Genomic DNA, 21398 nt, shown 5'->3' with positions numbered 1-21398 from the left:
TGAAGAATAATTACAAATAATAATCAGTACAAAATCATTAAAATTGTTAACGATAAAAATGTCAATAGTAAAAATTCTAACTTTTTGTAGAACGACACAAAATCCAAAATGTCTAATGTGTAGGTTGTCTAACAGATTTAATAATTTATAGATTAGCGAATCGGATAGGGGATAAACGAAATACTTAGCTAAGTGTATGAAAATTATGTATCAATTGGTGCAAAGTGCAAATAAATGAATTTGGTTTTTAAATAAAAGGCGATAAAAGAAATTTAACCTCTGATAACTCGCAAATAATTATCAATGTCTGTGTGTACTCAAAATAATATTAGATAAAAAGCGACCATAAATTTCCAAAGTATTGCTACTAAAGTCGGGAGAAAAAACTAAAAGCAATATGATATTCAGCGGAACCAATAGCTGTATTATACGGAAATCCGTATGCACTGATATTGAACTGTGATGTATTGTTTGAAAAGCACCATCGGAATCGGAACAACAAAGAACAAACCGAGCGCACAGCGGAAACAAACTCAAAAGTATTTGCATGCAAATGTTCGTCCCATTGCAGCATACGAACCAATGATTTTAAATAACGCCTCGCACAGAAAGGCGCGATATCAGATGCTATGTTTTCTTATTACATTAACATATCAAAGGATCAAGAGAAAAAGGTGACCACTTTCTTTCATCAGTTTAAGAGGCGTCAACCCTCACACAATTAAACCATGATAAATGGATCACGAAAAATCTAATCTAAATATTTAATCGAAAATTCCCCTACACTAGTGCATCAAGTGCACTCCTGCGCGGAAATCTGAGAGCGCCGATGCTAAATGTTATAACATACATTCACATAAGTGTGTACTTTATGGACTACAACATAAGGCCTATGCAACAGTTGAAATTTTACAGTTTCTAGTTCGATTGAGTCACTTTACACAATTATTGCAATTATCATTCACCATAAATCCTAAACTATTGGGGAGTGATGTTCTCTGTCGAATAAGAAGGAAAACCTGTTCGATAAATATTAGTAGTTCAATACTTCAGATGGATATATCAATAGATACTACATTAGTGCAGTTTTGTATCATTCCATTAGGGCGATACATTAATTTTCAAACACATCCCGTTTTTTTCTGATCATTCGCATATCTAATATAACTCGTACTTACACCAAGGTACTAAAAGTGCATCGTCGCCCTGTGTGCGTGCGTACAAGAAGTGCAGGAGTGTAGGAATGCACTCCCCAGTCGCCAGGGGAGTTACCCCTGCATTTGAATGCAAATAATATTTCTTTTCGACAAATATTCCAGTGTTAATACCACGCTAAAATGTGTAGACGCCCCATTGTGTGCATTGCGCATTGTGTTTTATTAGTTCTCGTTATTGCCCGCGAAAAGGGCACCGGACAGTTTGTTTTGCTGTGATGATATTAGTTTTGTTGGATTAAGACATAAATCCTTGGGCGGTTAGCTTAGTGTCCACTAAATGGTTGATTTTGATTTTCTATTTGAAACTTGTGGATTTTTATCAACTTTTAAATGCTACCACATCTTAGGTACCTGTTGTTTCGCGGCTCGTAATTTCGTAGAAGAATAAAAATAAATTCCAAATATCTTGTAATTTTGGAAATTGGTTCTTATAATTTTGCATCCGGGTTAATACATTTAGTCAGATAGGTACCTGCTCAGTCAGCCAGTCATTCAATCAGGTACTGCTTTAGAAGTACAGGTTCTGACTGACTAGATTAAATACTAACAAAGTATAAAGCATTTCATAAAATCTACCTACATCTGAATACAAATCATTTATTGCGGACTTCGAATCCATATACTTAGTGTTAGTTGTTACACAAATTATAATCTTTACGCTATGGTTATGAAACCTTAAGCACAGTTAGCTTAGAATTTGATTACTTACTCTTTTGTTTGTTTGTTTCTTACGCGATTCGTACAAATTAAATCAGATTTATTATCATGTGGAATGTATCTAAGTGTATCTTGAGCTTTTTTTTACTTTTATATGTAGGTTCATACATAATATGTTTATTTCGTTCAAAATTACAATGCAAGTAGGTACCTACATTTAAATAACAAAATATATCGTAAGTCGGGTACCGGTAGTAGAAGGCAGCTAATACAAATTAAATGTTTAATAATTAAACAAGTTTTAATTATTAAAACGTATTTATTTGTTACTTAGAAAGGTTCAAATTTTAGTGTTTCGTTTATTTAGTGAGACTCACTCCTGAATAATTTCCTAATTCCGGTTCTATAGCGCGAATTTTATTGCGTTTCGGTTTCCCTAATGCTAAATTGCGACGTAAACTTCGCCTTCCTGACCCATTTAGCCGGATATCGTTGGGGAGGTAACACGTCTTGTATTCCGATGCCTGAAAGCTGTTGTGTTGCTGTCTTTCTCCAGTGTATCGAGTAGAATAGAGGTGGAATGCTTTCCCTCGCCCAGGAAGTCGGGTAACCCCATTAAGGAGGTTTACCTTTTTCGAAGGCTATATTCGCGGGCGCTCCACTGCGCCTGTAAATCACTTGAGACGGACGGGCCGGGGGCGCGCAGCTAGCTGCCTAAAGTTTATGCTTTTACTCATGAAAGAATGGGGTAATGATATAAATTATGTTACTACAACATGCTACATAATATAAGAAAGAAGTTTATCGTTTACATTTGAAAAGTCAAAAGATTGTGGTTTATTTTTTCTGTCTGGTTATTTTAATAACAAGGTAGATCGCTTAAAAAAGTTACCATTTGTTTATGTGATTTGCGTTTCAATATTGACATATTATTATAAAATTATAAGTAAGCATTAATAACCGTTAAATGGTACGATATTTAAAGACTGACTATTCAATACATTGCGAAACTTTTATCTCTTTGGATAATAATGTATCTGACACTAAATTCCATAATGGAAAAGAATCCAGACCATTTTTAACCGAGTTCAAAAAATGAGGAGGCTATCAATTCGGTTGTATTTGTATTTTTAATTCACGTAAAGTTAGTTAGACGCTCGTGCAGAAACCGGATTGAAACCCTGTAAAATATGTAAAACTAGCTGTTGCCCGCGACTCAGTCAGTGGAGAATTTGTTTATCGATATTCTGGGACATAAACTATCGTACTTAAAAAAAAAATAACACTAAAATTAAAAATTAAGTATACATGGGAACAACTACACCAACTTGATGTTTACGTACCACTTATGATATCTTTGCAGGTAGCTCTATAAATACAAGGCAAACTATTAACTTTGTATGATAACTTATAAACAATTGCCTTGTTGGTGCAATAACACGGTTGAAGTAAATATGTTCATATAATTAAGACGCAAGTTTGTAAATGAAAACGGGTGGTGTGGGCTTCCAGGGACTAACTTTGAAGTTCAACAGGGGACGAAATATCACCTAACCGGGCTTTAACGTCTTTGTTTACTCAAACAGATTGAGCCATACTTTGTCACATTGTTATTCTGGACTAACTGTACAATAAAACTAGACTGGACTCAAATAGAGTACCAGTTTTAATGAGTTTTGAGTTGATATTTAGACTAAATCAGAACTAGAACGACTGGCACCAGCACCATCAAACATGATAGTTGCACAACGTACTACAGTTAATTAAGTAGAAGTAAACACGGTGAGCTCGTAAATCAAAGGCATTTACAGCTATTTACGCGTGCTAGCGGGACAGAGCAAGAACCTTAAAACTAAATCCCTTAAATCAATAAATGTTCTTAGCAAACCTGTAATATTTTAAAAAGCCATCTAATGAGAATGAGACGCCACATTACGCGCATGCGTTTTCTGTGAGTTAAAACAACGCTAGGTCGATCTTAGCATTGTTAGAGCTATTCCTAAAATAATGAATATAAAGTTAAATAAAAGGTAATGTATTAGGTACATATTATTGAAATGAGCGCTACATGGTTTGTCTTTTCAAAAATAATCTGTATACTATCCTTGCATTTCATTTACCATGAAGATTATTGAAGATCAACTACGTAGAATACAGCAGTAAGGTATAGTAGCTTTTTTGGAAGCCTATAAGAAGCAGTAGTCAACAAACATTATTAACATTTTACTGTCCACTGTGCCTGCCGTGCGGTACACTGTAAGGCAGAAGCACGTCGGGACATAAAAACCGCCTTCCGCCCCCGGTCTGCGCGTCTAAGTGAAATACGGGAACGTCTGAGCGAAGACAGCACGTTACGTGGTTGCCGACTGTTGTATTCAATTCTTTATGTAAAATATTCTTCAACAACAGCGTTTTATTCAATTGAATACGAGTAGACCGATAAATGGAATAGCCGGAGCGCACTATATACGGTAGGTAAAACTTGTTGCTGTATTTGCGTAGCGTGGCTGAAAGTTCCTTCACCCAGCTCTTTAATTTAGAAAATCGTTAACTTAGTTAATTCAAGCACACATTCACAGTTTTATTTGGTAAAATAATGTTATGTTTAGTTTAGACATGACATCATCAAATACCTATACATTTTCATTTGTTGGCCACTGAAGTTTAATTGTTCATTTTATCGGAAATGACTAGTTAAGGAACATATATAGCCATTCGATACACTATTTTGTACTACTAACAATGGTTATCAGGTCGTAATAGCATCTTAATTGTGAATTTTGCCATTAAAATACACCCTTTACCGCTCGGCGTCGCATGACAGTAAATAACGGTTCCATTAGTGGAAATAACTAATATATCGTCCGGTCCCACGCGGCAGCGTCAAGTTTGTAATTAGATAACAATCGAGCCCGGCTACATGTTCGTGTTTGATTCCGCCATTAGCTAACATCATAGTGTACTGTTCGTTACATACAGCTGCCCATTTAGATAAGCAAATAGGATAAGAATTGCCTCTTCTATCGATAGTTTTACCCGTCGGATGATGTTTCAAAGCCTATAAAGTTCATTCTAGGTCCTCGTCCCGTAATGTAAAATAACATTTAGTGCCAATTTACAACATGTGATTTGACAATAATGACTAGTCCTAGACGATCGAAAAAGAGTGGTGCTCAGTGTTCGATTCAGAACTTGGACTGGGATTCGTGTTCGGCCGACACGGGCACGGTCAAGCGGCGGTCGTCGTGCCCCGAAAGCTCGGAGCGGCGCGACCAAGACGCCATCCTTGAGGTTCTAACGCCCTCCGACTCCAGCAGCGCCACCTCCCGCGTCGGCGATTGCGACAACACTGACTCTCTCGAACAAGTAGAACAAAGAATATCATGCATCATCAATGAAAACAGGTCATCCCAAAGCAACTCCGAATCCTCTGACATAGACATAGTTATCGACAATATCCTCGCCAATCCAGACGAGAATGACTTATTCACGAGTACCCCATTTCAACCATTTATTTCTGATCGTAGCAAAACTTTTATTAAGGTTCAAGGAGCTTCCTCGGCTAAAGAGAAATGCGAGGCGATTTCTTTTGAATCGCCGTCTGATATCAAAAATAGAGCAAAAAGACTCAAAACGCCGACACCAGTTAAAAAACTCAAGACTTTCGACGTAGTTAAAAATACCTCAAAATTTTCTAAGGAAACAATAAAATTAGAAGATAAATCTAGTGTTTTACCTATTTACAAAAGTACAATACAAGATTCACAAGTTGACTTAAGTCTGAATATTCAAAAGAAAAAAGTGGTCTCCAAACTAAAACTACCCTTTTCACCAGTTAAAACTATGGAAAAGCAAAAAATAAACTTCTTTCAAAGTAAAAGCAGCCTGCAGAATAAGCCGTCTCCGCTTCTGTCGTCGCCGGTACGAAGGACCATATCTAACGAATATGTTCGTCTAAAGTTTACGAACGACACCGTTGTGAGACGAACTATAGACGGGAAATCAGTTCCGAAAATAACTCCTAAAATACAATCTATAATACCAGAAAGTCCAGTAGATAGTGAAGATCCTTTCCTGAATCTGAGTCCGAATAAGAAATATACAGTTACCGTTAACAATAGAGTACGATGTGATAAAGATAATTATGTGATATTTGACCCGGCCACTGGGTTTAAACCGGAAGAGCAGTCCAAGTCTCGGATTCCTGTGAAGTCTCCTACAGGAGAGAAGTCCCGAATTCCTTTAAAATCACCACTAGGGGAAGGTTCTCGGATGGTGACTCGTAAATCAGTGAATGTGAGTGACACCGATAGCGGTATCCTATCACCTAATTCGCCCGTGGAGACCAGCGATGAAACACCAGCCTATTACGCGAATGCTGCTGCCTTCAGCGAGACGGCGAAGAAGTGCGCAGCAGATCTCGACATCAAAATTCTCGACCCGGGCCTCGCCAAAAAAGCAGTCGAGCAAATTAAGGTAAGTGCATATTTTCACAGTCGGGTAAACAAATTAAAAACGTTTAACGTCGTTTTAAACGAAAGTCGTGAACTCGTGAAATAACAAACTATTTCTCTTTTTGCCAATAATTTAACTTGCGCCCGGAAGCCTCATTTTTCATGCCACCGGTTTACAACGGCGCGCCCGCTCTGTTGCCTGTCTATTTCTTCTTTTTGTGAGTCCCGCATTCGATAGAAAGAGAATTTTAGCAAGGAAATATTATAAGTAGGGGTATCTAACAATGTTGCCCTTAGAGATATTTATATTCACTGAATAAGTTATAATAATTATGTTATTAATATGTATATATTTTTTTGTATCGCTCTTTACATTTCATGTGCGACTAAAAAGTTCCAAAAATAGGTTACAGTGGTCGCATAATGAGCATTTTGGATAATGGGTATCAGTGCATTTACATGTCTCGGTACTATATCGTGGCTTTTAGCGCCACCTCGATCCCAGTTAGAATTTTGAACTAAGACAGCGCCATCTGTTGTTGAGTAGGCAAACAACTTAACTCTCTACCATGTTCTTGACAGGATACTCGTAAAAATGGAATCTCGTAGCGCGTTGGCGCCTTGGCACCGTTAAAGTTCTGCTATTCACCTCAAGATGGCGCTGTTCATATAATTGTAATTGCTACCATTATTCGTCAAGTTAGTGTAATGTAATACATACGATACGAGTATACTATGTTAGTAGTCTACAATGAACCCAGGTAGGTATACCACTTAGCTTTAACTCATTATTCAAAGCCAATCGTGCAGTTAATATATAAATGGGGTTCATTTAGTGAAGACAGAGGAAAGTAAGTGTGTGATTTCTGCATAAGGTTCTCTTTGGTTTGCGTTTAGTTTTAGTATGCGTTTATGGTTGGTTGGTAACTAAGTATATTATGTGTAATTATACCAAGGTGTACCTACTCCTATATAAATATAATAAAGTAGAAATAAAATATCTAAGTATTACTAAACTAATGCAATGCGACTTAAAAAGAATCCGGACAATAGCACCTATACTTTGTCGCAGTAACGAAAAATGCTGAAATAGCTTAAGCCGTGTCTAAATAAATGTGTCAAGGCTCTAAAAAGTTAAGCTCTGAAGTGGAAGTGTCAGCTACTTTTGAGGCAGACCCGGACGAATTTTTTTTTTTAGCAATTTGTGAATTAATTGACTGTAATATAACTTTAATAGGTAGGTACGGAGCTGCTTTCACGATTAGATTGTACTGTTAGTTCATCGTTGGCAATGTCACCAATCACCATTCAATAAGTAGGTGTCAGGATGCATTCGAGCTCTTATTTGTAATTTAATGTGCAATCGCTAGTCAACGCAAGTCGGGGCGCCTGATTACCTACACACACGACGCGGCAGGAATAACTTCACTGGCAGAACATTCCTAGGTCCTACAATCTTGTGTATATTTATAACTAATAATAACTAAATATCATATAAATACCATCGAGGATAGATCGAGGATGTCAAAAAAAACTTTTTTAAGTACGGCAATAAATACAGAAATTAGATGAAAGCATCATCTTCGTAACTATTTACTATTCACATTTTAGATGGTAGGTAGTAAAATTTTAACATTCAAATTTAACATGTTCAATTTAGTAGGTACTTAAAATGTTGGTAGCGGCAACAATTCTTATGTCGATTGCATGAAATAATAACTATTGCCAGCATCATCCTAATAGACAAATTGATATTATCGATGCCTATTGGTAAAATTAGGCAACATTCTTTGCGTTGCATTTATTAACATCTGCAACTGCCTGCTACCCATACATTTTGCATAGCACACAAACTGCACATTGGCTGCGATGGGAATATATGGGCAGTAGACAGTTGAAGTTACGTTGCAGTTGGTATGCAGTCCGTCTGTACTGGCCCTATACCCACATACCTATCTATTAGAAATCCATCTCGATGATATTAGACAATCATTGATCATAAGCAGGGGTCGGACAAAAAGTGCGGATGACGTAAAAATGACGTAATCTTGCACACAAGATGATGTTTTTATTTAAACTTCCGTGTGACATGTAGTAACAAAGTAGCATTAATGAAGTAACAAAATAATCCTAAACAAATCAATGGAATTCAGTGAATAAAATAAATTTCATATCGTTTAATAAAGAGGTTGATAAATGATAAGTGATAATTGTTTATGAAAATCAAAAATACTATTTGAAATCATCCTATAAGTGGTTTGACGTCATCGGCACTTTTTGCCCGACCCCTGATCATAAGTAGCCCAACATGATAAAAATGTATAATAATTCATACTTAAATTTAAAAATGTCGTGAACTGATTTAGAAAGTTGGAGTCTGCGGTTAAACAAATCTAACCATGACTGTCACCATAACTCGCGTTAGGCCAATTCGGAACGTCTATTAAACATTTATTTAAGCAGCAGAGCTGCGAAACCGCGAATTACTTCCATCTTGAAACGGCTCCCTAGGCACGGAAGTGTAACCGGACACTACTCATTAAATTAGCAAGAATATTCCGTTCTGTGCCTGTTTCTGGTTATTATTCGACGGTAACGAGTGCTCGGGGCTGCGAGCAAACACTCGCGGAGGGCCCTCCAAGTAAACGGGGTGAATACTACGCACCCCAGGAATGCTTGAGCACTTCATTTGGAGAACGAAGTAGGTACCTGAGTTATTTTAGAATGCTAGTGGGTTCGCGTTGGTATGACAATGTTAGTGATTTCTAGGTCTGACGGCGTCAAGCGCTTCAAACTTGTGCTTGCTTATGATACGTTCTATAGGAGAAAGCCTGAAAAAGACCAGAAGAAGTCTTTGTCAAATATTACAAAGATGTTATGTAAAAAACATTTTTTCAAAAGATTGGTTAGAGTTATGGTTGACTCATTCATGAATTTTACCAGTAACAGTTTGAAATTAAATTTATTAACTTTTGGAATATTCTATTATCCAGTTTACATTCATAGATTAAGATTACCGTAGGGTAGTAACTAAAGATTCGCAGTGCAAGAGGAAGAGCATTAGTATATGCCTACATGTGGACAGGACAGATAAACGTGACTACTTTCCTTACAGGCAAGAAAAGAGTAAAGTTTTATTCTCTTGCATTGGATTGGAGCAAACGTCAGAGCCGGGAGGTGGGGGAACCACGAATCGATCGCAGCGCGCGCTGTGGCCAAACAAGGAACTTTTCGGCGGACCAACTGTCACTATTTACTATAGGTATAGTGAAATTTACATATTCGTGCATTATTAAGCAAAAATAAATAAATTTGCGTCACGAAACCTGCTGCGTGCAAGAACAATGGCAAAAACAGTGATCACAAATTCTATAAGTCACTGAAGTTTGACAAATTACACGAGCTTCAATAGTGTGGCTCATTATGAATTTATGATTTTCACTAGCTTTTTTACATCTTGGACATATTGAGCCAAAAGTAATTGTTTGCCTTTTATTGTTGTTTCTGGTTGGAAAGCGATGTCGTATAGTGTGCTCGGAATCCAGTTTTTATAATTAATTTGGCCACGTTTAACTGAAAATACACAAAAAGGCTGTATTACTAACGAACTACTACAGTCATAAATAATCGTCTGCAATATACCTATATGAAATGCGTTATTCGATTAAAATTCGATTAAACTTTGACTTTGACTTTGAATTGATTGTGCCATTTCAGACGGAAAATAAAAAAAGGTCAACGTTATTATCGACTATAGATTTAAATGATCGAATAGAATATATGTAAATTACGATATTTCATTGAAATTATTTGTTTGTTTCCTTACTCTTCGTAATGACAGCCAGTCATTTGATATTTCAAAGTCTGCCGTAATTGTAACCGCTAGTTGGCGCTGACATCGCGCACCTAGTGAATATTCTAATTTATGTTCAAAACACAATAGATAATATACCATACCTACGCATAACGTGTAAATGACTAACTGGCAGAGGCTGTTAGGACAATTTGGAGGAAAGAGTGGCTGTGAAGCGAAATCAAAGGGGGCCCGCAGGCGGTCGCGAGGGCTCGTAACCTAATTACTGCCGCAGACCTGCTGCCGACGAGACACGAATACACTACCCGCTAATACTTCACGTGAAACCCATGACAAACTAATGCTTCTATTAAATATAAAAGTTAGCTTTGGATAACCACAAAGACTGGCACATTTAGTCTAGATTGTGTTTTATTTCACAAACTCCCGCTAAATACGCACTAAGCATGATATAGCAATAGTCAATCAATAACACTATCACATATGATCAAAACTATCTATCTATATTTGTGGCATAAAACTTAAGCTGGACTGGCTTAAAGTCTACCCAATTGCAGTTCAGTTCAGTTTATTGAAAAACCAGGCCAGGCATTGTTTTAGCCAAAGAAGTAATAAATTGTTGTGATCAATTTTTTTTATAAGTCATCTGTATTTTATTGTTATTAAGTTACTACCTTTTTATAACACAAACAGGTACCGTATTGTACAAATAACAGTGTTTTGTTGTGACTACCCGACCGTTAACAATAACATCTAACAATACTATTATCTTCATCTGTCTATGGCATTATCACGTCTCCTTCCGGCCAAATCTTGGGGCCTAAAGAGCCTATTTCTCGACTGAGCGAGGGTGCGTTCACATTATTCCTCTCCGCCGATCCATCTGTATTATTCTGTATGTATAGCGCAGGTAGGTAGAAAAAGTGGCAGCGGTACAAATTATGCAGTAAGCGATTGAAATATGACCGATATGGGATCCTTTGATAAAAAACTGTCTCTATTTGCCACAAGCAAATGGTAGGAAGTGCGGATTCATATATCAGTCGCGGAGCCCGTAAATATTCCCTGGCTCGTGCCGGATCGCGCGCTGTGAATATATCTTCTTCTTGGTTTAATAAAGCATGAGCCGAAGAAACCTCCACCCTCCACTCCGCAAATACGCAAAGTAAACCGATGCATTATTAAATACCACCCTTCAGGTGCCCTGCTTTGAGTGAGCTAGATCTTAGTTACCCTTAAAAAAAACCTTTGCGAGTCGTACGGAAGGAAAATTTAAATGTTTTCAGTTAGTCCCTAAAGCACACACAGGACACAAACAACAGTGTTGTCGACGGCAGCGTGTTTATTGGCTTAAATGGTAACTCTGTCCAAAAACAACTAATGTTCTGTTCGTACAAATAAAATTACATCTTCCAAACAGCAATATTTTAATGGTAAGAAATCACCGCCGCCCAGGGCACTTCCGACTTTGTGGGAATCACGGTGCGAACCTGATTAAAAAGTTGCGATTTTACAGATGTCACAGTTTTATCTGTGTTAATAAAAACCCAAAAACTACCGCTTAGCAACTGAAAAAACCATTTGCAGAATCAGTAGTGTGGACTTCAATACGGTACGGTAGGTAATTAATCTCTCTTAATTAAATTAGTTTACTCAAAAAACTTAACAGCTCACATAAAGGACAATAAAATATCCGTATCCTGTCTGGGATATATTCCGGTTGTTAGGGATTACGAGCGATAAATTATTTTCTTTCGGCTTGAGTTATGGCTGGCTCGGGCGACAGACCGTTGTTTTACGCCGTTAATGGGGTGACATATAATTTTATTTTGTCTTTTTAAAAATAAGCAATATTCTTTACTTTTAGTCCCGTACAGATGTAAGTATGAGGGACATCAAATTTTCTATGAAACTTATATCTATGTTGTCCGATGTCCTTTCTGGATTATGATGCAATAGATAATCAAGCAATCATGAACAAAGCTTAATATTAGACGAGGCATTAGATTTTTCTCCAATTTGTCTTTCAATATTATGAGCAGGGTAAGTAAAATATAAGAAAGTATTTCATTTCACAAATTATTCAAGTACCTACTTATGACAGTACCTATAATGGTATTCATTCATTTCGCAACTTTTCATTTCGCAAACTCTAAAGCTGTAAAGATTTCAGGATTTATTTCAGAACCATCGCGTAGAACCCTTTAGGTTAGTTTTATAAAAATCCTGAAATATTTACAGTTTCAGTAAAATTAAACAGTTACGAAATGAAAAATTTCGAAATGAATCAGGTTGCCAAACGTTAGTTGCGAAACATTAGAGAGTCCCTAATGATATTTATCTAGCAAATTAGGATTCGAATTTGGATTATATACAGTCGTTTAGTTTACTTCAATGACTCAATTTTTACTTTAAGGCGCTATGTCGTATACCAATTATATATTATGTAAACCTATGTAAACTATTGTTCTGAAATGGACAAATTATATGATATGGGCGGATAAGGCGAAGCTAGTGTAGAAATATTTGAGGGTGCCTCGTCGTAATAATTAAATAAACACTTCTTTTTGAGTACTAACCCCGTACCCGTACCCGCAGTTATAACAATGGTGTAGGTGTCCAGTCCATGGGCGGCGGTGATCACTTACCATCAGGGGACGGGCATGCTCGTTTTCCAGCTTCGTGGAAAAAAAACTTACTCGTAAACGCACTGTTAGAAATTTATTCGTGATATCTTATACAATTTCAACAATAGTGCTTATAAGACCCTGGAATACTGTCATAAATAAATATTAACCTAAGTATGCACACCCGACCACTTTACTAAGATTCTTGAACAAAATCCGCCTTTAATCCTCGACAGTTTCTTAACCCTTGATCCTTACTTACGCCTGCTGTTTTTATGTGGAAACTGTTTTTATCAGAAAATCCGATATTATTATTTTATATTATGGAAATATAAAATAATATTATCGGGTACCACTGAGGTTTTCCGATAAATTAAAGGAGACGTTTACATTCACGGCGTAATCCGGGCTTAGTTGTATTCTGTTTGAATTTCATCTGATCGATGGAGCGAGAAATATTCCGATTTGTGAATAGGTAAGCTTAGATAGCAAGCAACTTATATGATATCTACATAATTATTGTACGATATTCAAGTTAAATAAATGTAATTCCAATGTGGTGACTAAAAAATAATCTTTTTAAGTTAATGATATTCAGCAGTACCTACGTGCATTAGAAATACGAGTGTCATCAGAAGATCATTGCCTAATAATTCATCTCAGCTGAGCGTAGTATTTCATATAAATCGTTGTTGAATTTATCTAGATCCCCAGTAGTAGGGAAGGATGACAGGGGCGATAATTAGTATGATCGTGCTATTCTGAGAGTCCGGACTTGGCCCTTCCTTCGAACGTCTAAAAATGGCCCAATCAGTCAAATGAGAGGCGCGCGCCAGGGATCACACCCGTCGGATGTTGTTAGTGAACAGGCTAGAGTGTATGAAACTAAAGCCATAGATAATAATTGATGAGATCAAAGATTTGTGGAACTGTACAGGATGGCTACACACTACCTAGTAACAGAATAAAGCGCATATTAATAAACAACTCAATAAGTGTTCAATATCTTTTTGATGTTTAGTTTAAGTTGTAATATATGGAATCGATGTCTTCTTATATATGTATCTACTTGACTTATGATGGATACGATTAAGTATTAATAAATGTTGTAGGCATGGAGGTACCTTTATTATGTTCAGGTAGTGTAAGATCCCACCGTAAAATTCGGCACTTATTTGTTATTTAGGGTAGGGTAGGGTTTATTTGTTATTCGGTACCTCAGTCCGTAAAAACCAGCCAAGAGCGTGTCGGACACGCCCAAAAAAGGGTTCCGTAGGCATTACGAAAAATCAAGTAATATTTTTCTAAGGATTTCGTATTGTTTCGTATTGTGGTATAATATAAATCTTAGGCTGCAATTTACTTTTAAACTATTAATAACAAACTTAGCTGTTATAGTTTTCCTTGTAAATTTGATATACATACTACCATCCTGAATTTTCTCAAATTTTTCCACCCATTCGTTTAGATTTTAGAGAACGAAGGACGCTCGATTTCAATGAAAATTTTCACTTTAAAGTTGAATATTTCACAAACAGATGACTGAATCGAAAAATCGTCTTGGCAACCCCCCAATGGTTTTAAAAGACCTATCCAACAATACCCGTTAGTAAACATTTTTTTCGTTTTTAAAGAATATAAAAGTCTATCACGAATAATTATTTGAGTAGACACATTAACTTATATATTAAGAACAATTCTAACAGACCACATTTTTAATTTTCATTCAATTTTTATGAAATAATTGAGAAAAACTAACAAAAATGCAACGTTGCTAGCTCAGCATAAACACTCTTAACACTCTCCTGTTCGCAGTCATTTCGCGGCATTGCACTATCATCGACGAATAAATTCCTTAAATTATTTAACGGATATGGTAAATATGTAGAATACCTAAAAGGAATAAATCTAGTTTCCCTTGTTATTGAGGTGAAACAATCCTTCAGGGCTTTGTGAAGCACCCTCGAGATAAGGACAGGTGAGGCGGCTTTAAGCGTAGCGTTCCCTTTGCATCAGGGTAGCGAGTAGTTCTAATGTGCTTTAGTTTTTCAATGTCACTTTCAGACTTTTTGGCTATTTTTAACCGACTTCAAAAAGGAGGAGGTTATCAATTCGGTTGTATTTTTTTATGTTTGTTACCTCAGTTTGTTACTCCGTCATTTATGAACCGATTTGAAAATTCATTTTTTCGTTCGTCTAGGAATATTTTCAATTAGGTACCATAAGCACCAAATCAGGATCTGATGATTGGATCTTAAGGAAATCGAGGGAACTCTTCAAATGTTGTAGGGACACCTATAATAAATTGGATATATTTAGTAGTAACTCGTGCATTTGCTCTCGAAAATCATCATTTGGTGAAGTGGAACTGATGATGAAGATTACAGTTGACCATCGGAGTTACTACTCAATGCCAAGTATTTCAAGGGTTGAATTTTAATTACTTTAACACAGTTGCTAAACAATTAATGCTCCTCGTAATTCATATGGTAAAATGGGTGGTGAAGCACCAGGACTCCTCAATAATGAACGGCTCTGCATCGAAAAAAGCTATCTTTCGTAAAACACTAACACTAAAAGGCGTGAAAAGAAAAATGTTATAACAAAAAATTGAACCGACTACAAAAACCATGAAAATTTTCTACCAGTATGAAGTCGGTCGGTGCCTCAGCACGAGCCAGCAGGAGTGATTGAAGGCCAATATATAGTGCGTAGGTGAGGTAGATGACTATAGGTCCACTCCTGCTGGCTCGTGCTGAGGCACCGACCGACTTCAGACTAGTAGAAAATTATTTTCATGGTTTTTTGTAGTTGGTTCAATTTTTTGATATATTTTTTTAATTAATTAAAAAAAGGATATTTTTTAGCGAATAAGTTGTAAGAATGTACTTATTATTTATTTACTTAGGTACTTATTAATATATTTGTAGGCAATCGACGGCAAAATGTTTTCTAGTCTTTTCGATGTACTTCTTTTTATTTTGATGACTTTCGAATTATCGCGGCTGGTAAGTTTCAACTAGGATACATTTAAATCGTCTCATCATCTTTATCTGAAAACAATTGATTTCGTTATAATATGGCGCCAATGAGGGCTAATAGACAGACGAAATATCGCTAGATGGCGTTAGTGTCGTGAGGTTATTTTGACGTTATGGTCTTGCTTGCAATTGGCTCATTTAGTTATTATAGCCAATTGCAAGCAAGACCGTAACATCAAAAAAACCTCACGATACTAACTCCATCTAGCGATATTTCGCCTGTCTTTTAGCCCTTATTGTTTGATTTTATGTTTAACAGCAGAATTTGTGCTTTTCCGGATCACTTTGTTTATTTCCGTAGCCAAAGCGAATATTTTTTTCTGTCGCATTAGGCGATCTTGTCAATGTATAAGGTGTATAAAAGAGAAACATCAGAAGCCTGGTCCTCACCGCACTTTGAGTAACTCAATCCCTTAGAGGGACAGTCGCCGCGAATGGATGGTCCGTCGTTCTTCAGATCCGTGTACGTGGATCTTCTGTGAGTTATTCAATTTGTGTTTGGACAAGGATGTAGTAGAGCTTACGTGAAGAGGCAGGAACTGATCTTAAATCGGGAATGAGGTTCGTTTATGTTGTACTATTGAATGTTGTGGTATTTTTAAAAGGTGTTTATGAAGATTTAATAAAAGTAATCAATTCGATTTTGAATAAAGTTGTCAATAGATTCAGCATTTTATTTTCCTTTTATTTAAAATTATAAAATCCTTTTGTTTCAAATGTAAAGTACTACTACGGTCAACAAAATATAAAATATGTTGAAAGACCCAAAAAAACAAAGGTTTGCTACGTACCCCCATAGAATGGATTTTATTTTGGCTTTGGACCTAAAAGTTACTTGTACTAAAACTACTGAGAAAATAAATTTGAAGGCTGTAACTTGCCTGTAAAACCTGTGTGATAGAAGGACAGAAGCACGGACGGACGGACATGTGAATGTCAGCAATATGTCTACGTAAAAGTAGTTTAAACTAAAAAGAAATGGTTTTGAAACTCTGCTTCTATCAGTTTTTTTTATTTATTTATCTGAAACGAAGTATGGCAACACATGTGTGAATGCGTTTGAATGCCCATGTATCTACTTTTACGGCACCTGCAGAAATTTCTAATTCCACAGCCGCTTATGTGTTAAATATGTAGGTACCATCAGCCAAATATATACATGGTCTACCACGCTAAAGTTGATAATTTGCATGTCATAAAACAATAATGCCAATAGACGTGTCTGTCAACTTGAAAGTTCTACTTTAGCGACATATTCATTTGAGAGGAACTGATAGACCACTTATTTGGCTGATGGTACCTAATTAGATAGTTTGTGTATTGACTGACAACATGCCGAAAACTGGTTAAGCTCGGTGCACGTTTAAGAGGTGCGCATTTGGTTTGTTCTTAAAGAATTGCTACATGGTTTTCGAAGTATATATGCTGAGTCGCTTCCAGTGGCCCGTTGTCTGTGCGTGCATCTGCATCCCCGCGGGAGCGTGGCTGTGCCGGCAGGGCGGGATCGATCCGCCCCAGTCGCGTGCCGATCGCTTCGCAGGACGAACGCCTGAAAGCCTCCTTTCACCTTTAGGCGGGAAATCGGAACTCTATACGCGATCTGTTTGTGAACCAACCCGTTGGGGCAACTCGCCGTTTAATTGACTGTGTGGCTTGTTAAACTTCGGATTTGGTGGGACTTTTCGGGAAGTTATTTTCGTCGTTGGTTGGTGACATTTTAGATTAGGTTACTTTTGTATTAAAATTTGTTTAAGAGATCTCAATGGCATTTACGTCGTTCTTTTTGTGATATTGACACTTTCCGTTAAACCGTTTAGCTCTGTACTTATTATCCGTACCCAATCTTAAATTAGCCGGTAGTAAGTTACAACTATAATAATTGTTTACAACTAAGACGGTTTGTTTTCGATACCTAACGATTGTTAAATATTTATTTTATTTTTGACAGTTGCCGCAGTTATATCTGATCTAAGATATAGGTACCTACCTACGTAAACTTAAAAGGAAGCCAATAACCAAAACAATCGATGAGCTTGCGCAATTCTTCTTTTATCTCTTGAGCTCCGTTAGACCTGCAAGAAAAATCGTTCAAGTTGCATTACATTGCGGCGCTAGGTTGACCACTTTAAATTCGTTCTTTTTTTGGCCTCAAAATATAATACAATGCACGATTTATCTTGCAGGTCTAAACTGGGATTTAAGTTTAATTTAAAGTGTACAAAGATTAAAAATAAATCTATGAACAATTTCCAAGCGTGTTGCATTTGGTTTGAAACACCTACGTAACAATATGGTGGATCCTAAACGTTTTGGGTATGGGCTTCCTTTATAATTGTAAACCCATATATCCCGTGTCAGAAAAGGCGTCTCTACATCAGGAACATGTCAGAGGCGATTAGTCCCCCCCCCGCCGTTGCCTCTCCCCCGCTATCGCCCGCCATAATCTCAACACGCACACGCAGCCCGCACATAATTTTATTTATCAACTGAATAGTTTAATCTACATTGCTTTGACTGATATGAATCAATTGAGTTATAATTAATTGTTTGTTTTAAAACTACGTTTGTTATTGTAGATTTTTTATTACGAGTAGAGTAGACGCAGTTATCATCAACGTAACACCACGTTCGAATGATTCAAAATAGCTATAGCATTTGGCGTTTAGCGTTAATGAATTTCGTTTAATTAAAGGTGTGTGTGTATAAATCTGCCTAAAAGTTCATTACTTACTCAGTTTTGACGCATTTTTGAGATACATTTTTTATGCGATGTCTTTACGTTACTCCCGGATTGTGTTCGAATCGCTTAACGGTATAGTGTCTATTCAATTATTGGAATTATAGCTTTATAGTTTTTGTGGTACTAGTCGGGGCAATGAACTTTTAGGCAAAGTTAGGCGGCAGAAGGTATAGTTAGTTTTCTTGAACGCTGCCGTTGTACCCTAATGTCATAGTTTGTGGTTTGACCCAAAGATCCCTGCTGAGCCTCTCCCGCCGAGTCGGTAGTAATTTAAAATTGCTAAATGATATTCGTAATTAGTGCTTTTATTCTATAAAAGTCTCTGTATTTGTCATACATATAGTAGTAATTACACATTTTGGTCGTTCACAATACTTATGTAACTGCTTGCTTGCCACCTTGGTTTGTCGATATGATGGAATTGAAGGATGATGTCATGTTATCCCACCAATATTACTTATACATGTAGTTTGCAAGTCTGTTTGTTTGTTTGTTACCACTTCACGTCTAAACCGCTGAACTGATTTAGATGAAATTCGGTATAGGTACACATATTTTGAGTCTCGGGGAGGGACAAAGGATAGTTTTATCCCGGTAAACTGAATAGTTCCCGCGGGATAGCGATAAACGAATTCTACGCGGACGGAGTCGCGAGCAACAGCTAGTGATGTTATATTAAAGATTTTTATTATTTTTTAATTACTGAAAATGAAAACGTAATTAATAGTACTGCACCTGCACACACGTGCTAAGAAATTTAGTGGTGTGTGTGAAGTTCCAAATTCGCAATGGGTTCGCGTGGGAACTACGGCCCAATACCTTTCATTTTGACAGGAGGCCTAGCCTTGCAGTTGAACGTATATAGGCCGCGATGATGATGGATTGGATGATGAACTGATAGCTGATAAACGTGAAATAAAACCATAGATAAATAAATAAATAGATAGGTAAATGAATTGGATTCTATTGGATTATTCCGCCTAGTTCCATTATTTCGCTTGTCACTGAAAATACATGTTCAAATTCGATTCATTATAGACTCAACCTTACCACGACTGAAACAAGATTTGCAACCACAAAGCCAAGCTCTGGGCTAATTGTATAAAATTATGATAAACTTGTTAAAAGTTTTTGAACTTTTTACTATTTCTAGGAAGTCTTTGTTGGACGCCGGATGCTGCGGCGGTTCCACCCGGCGAAAAGGATACGTCCTCGTTAAGTCGAATCAGTATACCATTATTTTGTTGAATGAATTCATCAGAACTCCTTGACTATTGAAAAGTATATAGTTTTCAATGAACTGTAGTAAGAGAAAAGAAATTACAAACTGGATGTTCCAAAATAAAACTATTCATACAGTAAATTGACATTAAAATATGAATATTATTTTGCAATTAAGACACCGAAAGTTTTTTATGTCTTTATTTGAGTCTACCAACACTTTTGAAAAGACTAACATTGCCAAGAAAAATGCAAAAAAACTTGGTAAAAGAGACTATTTTTCTAAAAACAAATTACCTACAATTTCTATATCCTCTGAAAGGACTTTCCATTATAATGTCCTGTTCATTACTTTATAAGGCTTTTAACTCTGCCTTTCTCATTGTACAGTCCGTACAATACGTGTATTTCACCCTATATACATATAATTGTAACCTTTGTGAAAGTGTTCTGTGTTAGGTAGTCTAATATTGGTTCAGTGACCTTTGTGTCTAAGTGGCGTGCTTGACTAATAGGATTATTTATCCCTGGATTAAGTAATTAAGCCATTAGAGGCTGGTACCTTAATACACCCATAATTAAAACAGTTTTAATGATAATAACTCCCATCTTGTCATCTTGTAGAGTGCGACTGTACCTAGGTACTAGTACTAACTAGGTAAATAAGTAAAATTATGAGTGATAGTGAGACTCCAAAGTTGTCTACTCCACCCTAAGGCACTATTGCCTGCTGGTTGTGATGATCAAAATGATCTACAGACTTACAAAGTGGTTCATCCACTGTTATTTCAATTTTATTGTAAATTGTGTTAAACCTTAAAGAAATATACTAGAGCTTAAAGAAATATACTAGAAAAAGATATTTCTTTTTCTAAAAGATATTTCTTTTTCTAGTATATTTCTTTAAGCTCTAGTATATTTCTTTAAGGTTTAACACAATACTACTAGAGCTTAAAAAAATTTTTTTTGCATTCCCTGAATCCGGACGTTCAAAGCAAAGCTCATAGTATCCACTTAATTGTTTTTCCTTGATAAAAGTACATGGATGCACTTAAAGCGTCTAGTCTAGAAAAGTGCATTTATTGCATTTGCTAGAGCTGCTGAGTTTATTACTTAAAAAAAATACAATTTTGCAGTTTATTTTAAACTCTAATTAAGCATTACCTACGCTCCATTTACGCTCGCGACTCGACCCCTGTCCAAGAAGTATCTAATTATTTTTAATTCCTTGTCGATACCACTAAAGTCACATTACAATAAAATTTCACCTTTATTTCCGGGAGAGGATTGCGCTGGGGGTTGATTTGTTGCACTTTTTAACCGGCTTCAAAAAAGGAGCTAAAAATTCAGTTTTTTTATATTAAATCCAAGGTCGATCAAAGTTTGTACCTTACTGTGTATTAACAATATTGGGAAAACATGTTAGTTGTGTGTGATACCTATACGTATTTGATGGCAAAGGGGAGTACCTACCTACATGAGCCGCTTACTTCAAAAATTGTCTGCCAAAGCTCCATAGCTTTCGCGGGTTGCCACTATTCTTCTTATTTCTTAGAGCTTCTGTTTGAAGTAGAAGCTTAGTCCGGCCCGCTAAAAGCTGAGCTGAAAATCCTTTTCAGACTCACGT

The 21398-nt window shown here is 36.6% G+C and overlaps 1 protein-coding gene across 6 annotated transcripts in view; it reads left to right on the top strand.

The window, feature by feature from the left end:
* Window positions 1-21398, top strand: part of sick (sickie) — a 266050-nt gene that overhangs the window by 27099 nt on the left and 217553 nt on the right. For 3 of the 6 annotated variants that reach the window (XM_074086168.1, XM_074086161.1, XM_074086152.1), the window contains exon 1: window positions 4973-6350. The exons of 1 other annotated variant lie outside the window; for it this stretch is intronic. In XM_074086168.1, the coding sequence (XP_073942269.1) occupies window positions 5013-6350 (1338 nt within the window). In that variant the 5' untranslated portion in view covers window positions 4973-5012. Of the gene's footprint in view, window positions 1-4951; window positions 6351-21398 lie in introns of those variants that run through there. 2 more of the 6 variants (XM_074086135.1, XM_074086146.1) reach the window with 2 other exon arrangements.

This window comes from Choristoneura fumiferana, chromosome Z (assembly GCF_025370935.1).
Source record: "Choristoneura fumiferana chromosome Z, NRCan_CFum_1, whole genome shotgun sequence".
NCBI classification, from domain to species: Eukaryota; Metazoa; Arthropoda; class Insecta; order Lepidoptera; family Tortricidae; genus Choristoneura; species Choristoneura fumiferana.
Note: the sequence above shows the minus strand (reverse complement) of the source record. Positions and strands in the feature narration are given on the sequence as shown.